Raw genomic sequence first — 13,265 nt, forward strand, 5'->3', positions numbered from 1 at the left:
AGTAGAACATTTTTTCGAAACTTTATTATTTTTCGATCACAAGGTTTATTTCGATGGTGGAGGAAAAATATTTGTGAAATAAGGCTAAATCATTCGCGAATGTTCAAACGAGTTATTGATCGAATCGATAAAATTTTGGTGCAGTCAAACAAATCCAGGTTAACGCAACGAATATTGAAAGTAGCTGATTCATTTATTCAAGCGAGAGTGATTGAAATTCAAAAGTGTATTTCGATTTATCTTATTTCCGGTATAGTGCTCCGTGTTCACCGTATGTGAAGCATTTGTCGAAAATAATTCGATGAATTAAACTTCGTTGAATCTCGCATAATTATTTCTTTCGTTAGTTTAAAATAATATTTTATTTCGAAAAATTGAAATTCCAATTGGGTGTGATTTGTGTGCGTAAAATAAAATTGTATGATCATTAAATTTGGGAAATATTTACACCTCTGAAGATTTCATCGCTTATTCTCTCAATCGAAGCAGTGAATTTTTTCAATTAAAAAAAATTAAGTTACATCGATAATCGTATTTTTGACGTAGATTCTGATTCAGAATATCAAATTTTGCAGGTGTCATCGAAAAAAAAATCCACTTTGTCGAATCTTCGTTGATATCTGACCATTTCCTAGAATTGTTTACTTTGCGACGAATTATCGAATCTAATGAACTGGCGAAACCATAATTTTGTTGATTCATCGATTTATTTTGGTACAAATACAAGAAGCTCTGTGAGAAATAACATTCAGGTGAGTCTTTCAAATGGTAAGTACAAGAATTGCATGATTTCGTGTTTATAAACACTCGATGATACTTATAAACCTAATCAGTCACGTGCATCGCATTCCTTCATTCTCCTATACTTTTCACTCAGCGATGCAATCTTTTTCTACGTGGAAAATATCGTGATACTTCGAACTTGGAAGTTTCGACAGTGATGAAGAATAAAAGAAAATTCTTCTGGGCGATGTGAAATCCTTTCAACTAATGGCAAAATTCTCGAAAAGAGATCGAGACTCAAAATCGTCTTTCGACTAGCGTAGATCACAACTTAATTGGTCAGCAACGCTTGGCAAATGAATGGTAAAAATATGTGGCGCCTATTTTTCGGAAAAATCCGAATATTTCATTTTCTAGCGATATCAAAGGATAAAAATATTTCGTCGATTATTTTCCTGTCACCACGTGTACGTGGGAAGAGTCCCGCACATTTTTTTTATATCAATGTATGATGCATTCAACTCACACTCGCTTCTCAGTCGTTCCACACAAAACACACGTTTCTAGTAACAGTTTCTGATCTATTTTCTTTGTTAATATTTCTTGTACTCGTGTTAATCAGTCATTGAATTGGTTCTTACATAAATAATCAGTAAAATATAATGAAAAATTCACGGGATGCAGCTTATGTTACACTTTTCTCGACTTTGAACGAGATTTTCCGAATTTTCGCAATCAACTAGTCACGTAATTTCACCGTCGTCTACCGAGTTACATAAAACAAAGATTCTTTGCTCTCTTCCTGTTTGATTTTCCCACTTTGTAATCATCCCCTTGTTGTTGCTTCTTTTATAGAACGATATAGAATCGTTCGTGGGTGTTGGCAAGGAAATTTCATCGCTGATTCGGGCGCGATCTCCGAGGTCAGCCGGAAGGCTGTTCATCATTTTTCCTCGTTCTCGATCCCGAGATCTCCGGGTTTCCGATTCCGGTAAAGTGACCAGTCAATTACACGCGATATTCAGCGGTAGGCTTTAGCCTTTTCGGCCCAGGCGTACAGATCGACGCTTGGTATCGCTTGAAAATCGTCGCACAAAGTAATTTCGTTTCTGCATAGAGAAAAAATAAAATTACTATTATTTTACCTCAAATGCACGATAATCGCAGTCGACAGGATTTTTATTCCAATCGATTGGTCAGACCGATTCGATAAACTCCAACTCACCCAACTTGAGGTCGTATAAAAACATTTGGCTGCATTTGTGAAACGTTGTTGCTATTATCACAGAAAATACGCGCCAATGTAACGCGACGCAGTTGATTCAGTTGCTCTGTTAAAAAATAAGAAAATCGAATCAGTGTTTGTCCGAGTGTTGTTTGAATGTAGCGAGAAAAAAAGCGAAAATTGTGTAAACAAACATTTCAACTTCTTCAATTGAGAGTATCGAAAAAAGCGGAATTCCATTGCACTGCAATGTGATGTAAAAAAAATATTGAGCAACTCAAGAGCAAATGACTCACCAGATGTGAATGGATGTGGCTGATTAGCGGAGTCGTAAAAGTACCGATCGGTCCAGCGACTCCGAGCCATCTGTTCAGAAAGTAAACAACGGAATGTCGGCCCCAAAAGACCGTCGTCGACCGGACGTTCGGCCATACCGCCAATAATTAGATCAACGTCGTTAGGGTGATCGTACAACGATTCCAATTTTTTGACAATCTGTTAGGACGAATGAAAAAGAGGAAGCAATTATTCACGATTGTCGTGTACTTTTATAACAATACGATTAATTTTTCAACATTAACAATTAACAAAAATTTACAAAAAACATTCGCCTCTAACTATCGATGCATTTTTTTTCTATACGAATTATTATAAAAGACAATAATATTTCATGTTCAGTCGAACGAACCTCCATTGGTATGTGATCCATAAAATCTCCGAATTTCTTTGCTGCTGGAACTCCGCAATATTTACGATAATGATTATAGCCTGGGAGGCCATGGTCGCGACCCTGTTGAATATCCAGACTGATGGTGTCCAGCCCAAGGGATGAATTAGTTTTGTAGAGTCGATGGGTAATCTGCACCAACAAAGCAGACGGGGCTTTTATGAAGATTTTTTCTACATTTACTTTCATAGATGAAAAACATCGAAGATTGATTTATCGTTTCTTACGTCGGGCACTAAATTTATGTCCATTTTGTTCGCCAATTGTGTCGCTAGACTTCTTACGAGACCGTCGAAAATTCCGTCGTTCTCGATGATCCGAGGTTTGTAAAAGTAGTCGGAAAGTTGGAGAGACGAGTTCATCTGGCGCGCATCATCCGGCAAGCTGTTACAAATTCAGTGGAGTTTATAGTAAAACGTGAAAAGGAATGGAAAATTGCGAATTGTATTGACACGACGGATCGTCGTCTCGTTGAAAGAATCATTAAAAATTTTCATTTTCGTACCTCAACTGTCCCTGTTTCAGGGAATTGAAAAACCGGAAAACGGCAGTCGCAGCTTCGTTGCTGACTGTGGGATTCTCCGAAGAACTGTAGTCCTCAGTGTGATCTTGTCTGACACCCAAACCAATGGCGTTGACATAATCATTTCCGAGTATTATTGGGAGCCACTCGTTGTACGTTATGTGCTGAATTTCAGCGATCACGATTCTCCGCGATTCCTGATAAATTTTCTCGTCCGACCACGATGGATTGATTTTGTGAAGGCTCTCGGCGATGCGATTGTGCTCCCGAAGCCACACGGTGTGCATCACGGCCAGAGTCGGTTCGAAATTAACACGATCATCGCCTACGTGATGAAAAAAAACGAATAAATATGACAACGAGACTTACAACGCAATTTAGATCGTCGATCGCTTCCATATACTTACCGGCTTTGTAGCAAGATCTATTCGTCAGACACTCTCTAACGTCGGTGGTGCCTGGCAAATAATCGTGGTTTTCGTGACTTTGGACGCGCAATTTTCCATCCCTGAAGGCACGCAATTCGAAAGAACGTCTCAGCGTTGATCCGTAAATCGTCGAGGCGTCCAGGAAGTGGGACACTTGATTCATCTGTGAAAAATTATGGTCATGAACATAAATTCTTTTTCATTAGATTCCAAAGAAGTCGACAAGCAACATCGAGTCGCGTTATTTCTCCGCAACGAAGAAACATTTTGAGCATTAAATTTTAGAGTCGAAAATTTCGATTTTTCGTACCTGCTCTATCGGTCCGAAATTGCAGTCTTCTTCGATCACCGGTAGCGAACGAACGTAATTCATACAACTGATGTAATGTTCGCCGTAAATCGGATCGCTTTCAGGAATCCGGATGGCGGCGCAGTGCGGATGAATGTGTCTCGGTGCAGGCCACGAACCGTCGTGATTGCAGCAAGAAATCGGCTGACCGGTTGAAACTGTAAAAATATTCGTTACCCTCATGACGTTACTTTCACGATAAAAGCGTGCCCAGAATCGATCGAATAGTCTAAGGAAGGGCTTCCTTACCCATTTTCCGAACGGGAGTGTGAGCGAGATCGTGAGCGATGAACTGACTCCATTGCATGACGGACAGAGTTTTGGAGAGGTCAGAATTTTCGGTGTTGCGTGAAAGAGTGGTACTGACGATCCTCGGTCCAGGCAACTGTCTTCTTCTCCTCTCAGCTTTTCTCGGCTCTTGGATCCCTGGACACGGAGCATTATTTTAAAACGTCGTTCTTTCGCACCCTGACGCTCCCAGTCAATCGAAATAACGAGAAAAAAATATCACGTCAATGTTATTCTTTGCCATTATTGCGATTGGAGGAACGATCGTTTATCGGTGCAAGGTTCGTGGGCTCCGAAAAGTTGGCGAGTTACAAAAACGAGAATCGAAGCAGAGTCATTGCTTCAAAAGTGAAATTTCCACATTTCTATACAAACGAGTTACCAAATTCACGAGCGAACCGTGCACCGTACAAATATCATTAAATTCTCATCGACCGCTGATCTTAAATGATAGAGGTTAAGACCTCCGACCCGATGAATAAAAATGAGTCGAAAAATGAAGCAAAAACGACATATTACGTGAGATGTAATGCGAAAGGCAAGTTATTGCTAGATCATGCAGACCTGAAATAAATTTATCTTTACGCGGTCACCCAGTTTAAATTCAGCGCAGTCGGAGACCTTTCCGAGACTCGTGAACCGCATATTAACAAAAAAAATCACCAGATATTCGACTATTTTGGACGGTTTTAAACGCTTAAGAGCAAATCCCAAAAAATACATATTAGAATATTTATAAATAGTTAATGCATATGATAAACAATATTATATATTATCCGAATTAGGTTACATACACTCTTCTATTGCTGGATAGAATCTCCCGACCGGGGTGTGTACGTTATAAGGCGTAGGCAGTTTTACTATTCACTGCCATACGCATACACTCACAGGCATATTATGCACTATTTTGTGCTCACTTTATCGTACAACAACTGTAATGCAAATAACAGAATACAATTCGTTAGGCCAATCGAGGAATTTCGTTCTTGCCAGCTCTTTCTCTCTCTCTTCTTTATTTTTAATCCATTAAAAGCGCCTCGAGGATTATTAACAATCCGTGTGCGTTCGGGCGTGGCTCTTGAAACTAATTAGAATTAATTGCAGTTAATTTAGAGGGCTCGAGTGTCGAAATATCTTTTTGTTTGTGGAAATGTGGGGAACTGGGAACTGTACATCGGGGATGATTCGTTCTAGACAGAAGACCGTGAATGATTGGATGATGTGCATGAAATTTTGCCAAAAGGAGGTACACAAATGATCGTCGGTGTGCTGTGAAGCCCGAGCAAACGAAATGAAAACCGCGGGCGCCTGCGCTCGTCGATTTTTACAGAGGAAAACGGTATTGGTCTAGTGACACTCCGGACTGTTACAGGATGCAAATCCGATGGAACCCGTGAACAAGATGCGATGGAAGAAAAAAAATCAGCAAATTGGCGGTCACTGTTAAAGCGATCGATGACTTCTCGTAGCCTCTAATGAAAAATTTAAATATTCGTTTGAGAGGTAAAAACTCCAAGAAAAATGTCAAATTCATTCAGTGTCCGCCAAAGAAGCTTCATTAACGATGATATCGCGAAAGCCTCGACTTGTTTCTGTGAAAGAAAAGCTCACCATCGGAATAACGAGGGAATAAAACTCTCGCATAGGCCGTCAACGCGCTACCCCATCGTGGATTGTCCGGATTGTTGCAACTTCCGTCGATCGAACGATACGTTGAAATTCCATCGCAATCAACGTTATGGCTCGATACGCAACTCTCGCCTAAGCTCGTGCCCTCCAGGCTGAGGGTTGAAACGAAATGGGCGCACTTTCCTTCGTTCTCTCCGTATCTACAATCGTACAACAACTCGGTCCTTTCATACTTTCAAATTGAATTTTCGCGAGCTTCGTCATCCCCCTCGATTCATCGTCTTTCAATGAAAACTCTTTAAATTCGATCCAGCATTTCGTATGACGCTGGAGTTTGCAACGTTGGAGCCCAACGAAATGATTTTACAAAACTCCCGAATAATTCCAGTAAATCTCCAATTTTGTTAGCTGCTGAATTTTAACCCTTAGTGTGCATCTGGGCTCAGGTTGACCCCAACATTTTTTCTCTCGCATGAATAGCATTTACAGATGAGCATCTCATAAGTAAAACCCCCAATATTAAGAAATCGTTATCCCCTCTCTAAAAGTAGGGGCCACTTCATACTCCAAAATAAATACACTTTTTGGAAGGGTTGCAAAGTCGACTATTTTTCCCTTAAAGCATGGACCCTCGTCTGTAAAGCTCTGTAAGGATTTTTTTAAAAACTCAAAATTTAATTTTTTACGAGAGTTTTAACCGAAAAAGTGCTTTTTACGCGCGCACTAGCAACTTTGAGCACGTTTTTGAACAAGGAACAAAGATTTTTTTGGAAATCCGACTTTGCAGCCTTAAAGTTGTATCGATTCACTGCAAAAAGTGACTAAACCTTTTATTCCGAAAAGCGCATAGTTACCGAGATATTCGATGTCAAAAATGACCTCTGATCAAAGTGACCCCATGCGCACGAAATGTCTCGCTGTCAAGGTGTGCACACTAAGGGTCAAAGTTGTAGTTTTTCAGTCTACACCAATGATTCGTGAAATAAAAAATAGGTCAATTACAAATGTTATTTTCGTTGGGCTCTGTTGTGAATTTCAGCGTCGTCGTTTCGTAGTTACTTTTCATAACTTTTAATTTTACTGCAATTTTTCTTGGACGTTGATCGTTTCGATTTTTTCTCACTACGGTCGAGACTCGAACCATTTCTTTTGATATTCGATGACTTTACCTGTGGCAGTGATGCTGCAAGAGATACATCGAAGCTTTAGCTGCGACGAGTGCATCGGCCTGCATCTCAAACGCTTCGTCGTTCGGTGCCGAAAAAATGTATTGATCGTGAGCAGGCGTATTTTGGCCAAGAAGGATTCCCGCCGAAACGAGGTTTTCCTCCAACCTTTGCAAACGGCCGACTACGTTTTGCCCATAAACGATTGAAGTGTTGAGCGCGTTTCCATTCAATTCCGGCAGTCTCGGGGGTTTCGGCTGCTCAGTACGAGCGAACATCTCGTTCAGAATTCCTGCAGAAAAAAAAAATTCCAAATCAGTCAATTATAAACTCAGCACTTCCAAAAATATCTGCGACTCCCAGTTCACGACGCTGAAGTTTCCAACGTTGGAGTCCAACGAAATGAACGAAAAAAACGTATTTAATTCACCAATTTTTTATTTCACGAATCGTTGGTGCAGTTTGAAAAACTACGAATCGCAAATTTGGCAGGGAACAAAATAGGAGAATTACTGAAATTATTTAAGAGTTTTTTTCGATCATTTCGTTGGACTCCAACGTTGGAAACTTCAGCGTCATCCCAGTTCGATTATTCATCAATTTTTCGACTTTGCTTACCGTTCATCGCCGCACGATGATTCTGCACGTACAGAGGGACTCTGTAACCACCGATAACGTGGCCATAACCAAAGAACCCTAAGCTCTGGATTGTTATCCATAAACAGGCTAAGGCTGCTATCGAACCCGCCATAATTCCACTGGCTGAAACAAAATCAAGCTTTCTTAAGTTTCGATCAATTTTTTCCCGACTCGTTAACGGGGGGTTAGTTTTTCGGTAGCACTTTTCAAAGTGACGTGCGGCGAGTCAAGTAAAAAAAAAACGCACTCAAATTCCGTCCGAAACGATCATTTTCTGGATTCGTGACTCGAAATTTTAGTAGTTACGGAAGCTTCATAGAAATAAAATACGATAATGAAGATTCTTCGCATTATTTATTGCACGTGAATAAAATCTGGTTCAATTTTATCGGACACACAATGGAGAATTAATGGGAGGCTTTGGATACGTGCCCGACGGTCTAATTTTCGACGAAATAATTCATGGAAAAGTACTGCGCAGAGCCCCGCTCCGCTGGGTGTGGGAGGGATTAATGCACGATTTGTGAGAATCCACTGTCGGGGGGGGGGTCATAAATTTTCCGAGTTTGAGTCACACCTATAGAAACCTAATTTCATGGCACGTACAGCGAGAACAATTCATTTAACAAAGCCGAGAAATTGAATAGTGAAATCGAATGTTCGGGAGGGTGAAGCCAAATTTGTTGCTTTCAATAATTTTCTATCGAAATGTTCCTTCGTTGCGAAAATCATTAATTTCGTTACCGAGGAAATTTCCTCTGTGTTTTTCCAAGCCCTGCATCGCGTAAATCGGGGAGAGCGAGAAAAAATGGCGAAGAAAGAACGCGCGACTACGCGACAACCCAATTTCGATTTTCGGCATCAATATTTTCTCGGTAGTCAATTAATATCCATCGCGAAAAAACTCGCCAAAAACGCGTTGACCTGCTCGAAAATTCCGACAGCACCGTTCCGATTGCGGAAAGTAAACTGACCATCTCCGTGCCGTTGTTTTCAAACAGCATTTATACAAGTTCCGTAACTCCCCCCTCTTACGGGAGCGTCTTAACGAGCCCGCGCCTCATTCGCTTATCGTACAAAAATACGAGACTTTTTCATAAAAATCTGACAGTATTAACACGCTTATTGAGGTTAAACATCGTCGTATTTCAGTGCATCGTTTACCCGGCACGAATCCAAAGATTTATGGAATATTGTTTAACAGCGATATCAGCGGGTGTAAAAAAAAATTTGCATCGTCCTCGATCATTTTTTTCAGTCATTTTTACCGAAGTAGCTGCGGAAATAGAAGTGAGAAATATGTACGTATGATTTGCCACAGTTTGATAACGAGTGCACTGATAACGAGCGTTTTGTTTTATTTGCTTATCTATCCATTTTCAAGGGAACAATTAACACAAAATCTTGCGTTTTGATGCGATATCAATGGAAGCGTGTGCGTTCGAATCTCGCGTCGTAGTTATGAAATTTGTTCTATATTTACCGGCTGTCCAGACCCGATCGATTGTTCTGGAAGCATCTTAACCCTTCGAGTGCACACTTATTGCGTCATTCGGGTTGTAATAACATCGAGCCGAACGTACACGCATTTGTATTTGATTGTATAAATGTAGAAATTTCAAGTGTTATTGAACAGTGTCGAAAGCGAAAGGCACGGACGTGACTTGTGTCTCCGCGTGAGAGCTCACCTGATTGGGTTTTCTTGAATTTTTCAAATCGTTGATAACTATTATTAAAGAATGCGATTACGTCAAGTCCCATCTTCCAGGGTGAATCCATGCACAGGATTCTGCCCTACGAGTGACGGGATAATTGTTCCACAAAGACGAAAGCTTTTTCCGGGCGTGGAACAACGTTTATAAATGGCACAGAGTTGGAATGTGTTTGAAAACAATACAATTTTTTGGACAGTCTTTTGTTTTTCTTTCACCCGCTGTGTGTTCGAATAGGAACAGCTGCTTTTGGCGAAACTTTCATTTGAAGTATACAACACGAGATATATAGTCGCGTATATAAATCGATCGTTGCACTCGGCGAATCCTTTTTTTTCTAATGACACGGACAACCGTAATTCACGTTTTCGTACCAAACGTCCGGTAAAAAACGATATTACTGTGAATTCAACAGTTCAACAATCACTGAAACCTTGTGGCTTTTCTTAATCGTGAGTTCGTTCGGCTGCACGAAAACGTGAACCTCCCGCGTCACTGTTTCTGATGATCCTAAACGATTTCTTTCTTCCTGTATCCCGAAACAGTCTTCGAACCCCAACACACGCGCGGGAGGGGAGACGGGAGACAGGATTCGACGAGACGCGCTTGCGCCTACTTTCCAAATATGAGGGAGCCCTCAGAGCCTACGCCAATGGATTAGTCGTATTTACGAGCTATGTACACGGTGCATCACCTGTGTGGAATACTCTGGAAGGTTTTTGCGCTTTGCGCTTCCAATAAGAAGTCGAAAACTAAAATCACCTTTGTAAAGGTTTTCCTATAATAGTTTTTTCATCAACTCGAGTCGAGCTTCTCATTTCTCTCATATTTGCACATACGGAATTGAAATAAAATATGCATTCCTTAAATTCTTCGAAAATAATTTGCTTTCTATGTTCAATAAATATTATTCCGAAGAGCTAGAGGATTCAGTTGAAGCGTGTCTGAGATAATAAAGAGGAGTAAGAGTCGATAAAAGAAATTAATCATGTAATAAAGAATAATACGCCGCTCTGCGACGGCTTTTCATTTGTTTTTTTACTCTCCATTCTCACGGCAATTTCGGCATTGTCGTAGGAAGTGAAAATGTTGGCGGCCGGAGGGTGGGGGGGGGGGGGGGGGCGGCGAATGAAACTCCTGAGCCCCTGAAGCCGGTCTGGTGAGCACGTGATCGATGCATGATTTTTCATCCAGTCGGCCGGTTACGTGCGTCTCAGCTCAATTTTCGTACAGTAGAGCCCTCGTTACTACACTGAGGAACGGATTTTGTGGGAATATCGCAATATTTTGATGGACGTTTCGACACCAATTTTTTCTTCAGGCGACAAAATTTCTATCGTTTCAACGAAGATTTGTATGTATCAGCATAACGAAATTGGAATATTTAGAATTTCGTTACCTGCTGTTTAAAAATACAGCAGAAAACATCCATAATAAAAATGAAGAATAATTCATACTTTCGATCTGTCTTTTCGACATTTTCAACGTGAACGTCATTTTTTCAAGATTTCTCGCATCGAAATGGGTAAAACATTGTTCGAAATCGTTCTCAGCGAAATAATTTTTCTGTTTCAAACAACTTTTCTTACATTTTTTTATGAAAGTGATTATTACTAAAATAGAAGTTATTTTAAACTGTAGACGGCACGTGCTTCGCTAAAACAAAGTTTCTTTGCCTACGTAGTCCTATATCTTAACTATAGCAAATATTGTCGGCACTTTTTCTGTTGATGCAGCTCCAAGTCTCATTGTAAATCTTCACAGATAAATAAGAATGGTGATAGGTAACTTAGTCATCGAATTCTATAACAGTCTTTCACGAAATCTCTCCACGAAAAAAACCCTCCGCAGGGACGTAACTTTCCATACTATGGAAAGAAGTTAACCTAAAAAACGTCACCTAAGTACCAAAAATGTTTGTACTAATGATCGAAGTGACAAAAGGGATTCAAAACAAATAAATGGGGATCGGGAACTCGATCAAGAAAACGCGATTCGATGTTCACTCTAAATATACGACTCTATATACAAGTCTGATAGCTCGACCTAAATAATTGATCGGAATTCTCCGGGTCGAGGTTACAATAATCGTGAATGTATTCTGAATCAGCTATTCCAAAAATATCCGGCAACAATAATAAATCGGTTTATCATTGTTTTTCTGTCATCGGAATGAATGAAAAGTCGAAATTTTAATCTCGAGCACGTGGAATTGTGGTTAATGAAAGAAAATAATGTTTTACCAAAACTTTTCGCACGTTTTTTCGACATTCCGCGAGCACTTTCCTACGGATATAATGAACGCATGTTTGCTACCACGAAAGTAGAATGACAATTGACCTCGAGTATTTTGTGTTTTACCTCTCACACATAAAATAGTGAAAAAAAATTCATTCGATTTCAGCTAATCTTCGTCAGGCCTGTTTTTCGGTGTCAACTGAATCGCGAAGGTGGCGCCCTCGTCACATTTTCAAAGGAAGCTCCTGCGCATCAGTGCATTCGATGCAATACTTCAATCGGTAAAACAGAAGCTTCATTCATTTTCGAATAATTTAAATAAGTTACGCCCGATCGTTGTCGCTCGAGGTAATTATAGCTCCGATATTAAGGAGGGTGGATCGTGACGATACAACGTTGCCATGCTAAACCATGTTAAAAATATGAAGAATTTTAAAATGATAAGAATTTCATAAAATTTGGTAAATGTATTCTTTAAAAATGTATAAGACAATATACATTTTTTTAGATTTTTCTACCACATAGCTCTCGAGTAATTGAACTCTAAAGTTCACGTCTATAAGCATAGAGTTTACATATAAACAGTTATACATCTCGTAAATAAGAACTTCGATTTAACACTCAATTATGCGATGACCACGTGGTAAAAAAATTTGAAATAAATTGTATTCCTGAACATGATGCCAAAGAATTTTATCACGAAATTTGATCAAATTCAGATTATTTTGATTTCGTGATCCACTCTCCTTAAGATGATGGGTCAGTCGGTAATGACAGCTCGAATTTTTGAAATTGAAACTCTTTGACATCGTTCGTCCGATTAAAATAATAAAAATGTCATCGTACGCAGGACGATCGCAAAAATCCGATGACATTTTTATTTTTTCGATCAGACGAACGATGTGGAAAAATTTCCTTTTCAAAATTTGCAGCTATCTCTCGCACTCACGGTTGTGATTACCGACTGATCCATCATCTTAAGTGGGGAAAAAAAAGTTTTTCAATGTTCAAGAACCACAGCAGCCAACGTTGTATAACATCAATTACCATGATCCATTTAGTCATATCCATAATTTAGAAAATCGTACTATCGTATCGTAAAATATGATCTATTTAAAAAAATAATACTCACGAACAATTGCAGGCAGGCTGTCGTCTGATCCGGAGCACTTTGGGAAGCAATTAGTGGGCTGGAACCAGCTCGAAGTCTCGGTGCTCACTGTTCCGGATTGGCGAAATTTCCCGGACTTATAACCACAGCAGAGATGGATGTGCACGGATCTCGAGGAGGGCACGAGAGAACACGAGCTCTCGTTGCTGCGTGCAGGCTTCTAATCTCCCTCCGCACATCCCCTTATTTGAGTTTATCCTCGTTTCTCTATGCGGAGAGATCCATTTAACAAAGAAATGTGTTGAATGTGTGTGGACGAATACTCGAACAAGTTGAGCGAGAAATATCGACGGGTCACCTCGGGTCAGTCCTCGCGCTCAGTTCTTATCTCAGCTCGCCAGTCCCTCGACGAACGATCGTCTTACAATCAAGTTTCCCAGTAGAACGAACGAAATCGAGCTCCATCTCGAAGCTTACGCTGCTTCCAATTTCAAGAAAAACCATTAA

At 40.1% G+C, this 13,265-nt stretch overlaps 1 protein-coding gene across 3 annotated transcripts; it reads right to left on the bottom strand.

Annotated features, from left to right (window-relative positions):
• Window positions 1–688: 688 nt before the first annotated feature.
• Window positions 689–9,931, bottom strand: LOC122407152 (peroxidase-like). Of its 3 annotated transcripts, none has more exons than XM_043413178.1 (13): window positions 9,386–9,931; window positions 7,677–7,820; window positions 7,062–7,350; window positions 5,875–6,092; window positions 4,225–4,401; window positions 3,937–4,133; window positions 3,606–3,789; window positions 3,181–3,523; window positions 2,903–3,059; window positions 2,637–2,807; window positions 2,245–2,443; window positions 1,949–2,054; window positions 689–1,832 (listed from the first exon to the last, which is right to left on the bottom strand). In XM_043413178.1, the coding sequence occupies exons 1-13, from the start codon at window positions 9,474–9,476 to the stop codon at window positions 1,745–1,747; spliced, it is 2,364 nt and encodes a 787-aa protein (XP_043269113.1). In that variant the 5' UTR covers window positions 9,477–9,931; the 3' UTR covers window positions 689–1,744. The 3 variants fall into 3 exon arrangements, with proteins under 3 accessions (XP_043269113.1, XP_043269112.1, XP_043269114.1); XM_043413177.1 differs by lacking the exon at window positions 9,386–9,931 and adding an exon at window positions 8,442–8,635; XM_043413179.1 differs by lacking the exon at window positions 9,386–9,931 and adding an exon at window positions 7,945–8,087.
• Window positions 9,932–13,265: the final 3,334 nt, after the last annotated feature.

The sequence above is a fragment of the Venturia canescens genome, chromosome 2 (genome assembly GCF_019457755.1).
Source record: "Venturia canescens isolate UGA chromosome 2, ASM1945775v1, whole genome shotgun sequence".
Classification (NCBI taxonomy): Eukaryota; Metazoa; Arthropoda; class Insecta; order Hymenoptera; family Ichneumonidae; genus Venturia; species Venturia canescens.

Coding starts and splice junctions, on each gene's coding strand:
- LOC122407152 (XM_043413177.1), bottom strand. CDS start 8,559: ATGCCGAAAATCGAAATTGGGTTGTCGCGTAGTCGCGCGTTCTTTCTT. Junction 2,444..2,636: donor TGGATCACATACCAATGGAG/GTTCGTTCGACT, acceptor TCGTCCTAACAG/ATTGTCAAAAAATTGGAATC. Junction 1,833..1,948: donor TTTATACGACCTCAAGTTGG/GTGAGTTGGAGT, acceptor TTCTCTATGCAG/AAACGAAATTACTTTGTGCG.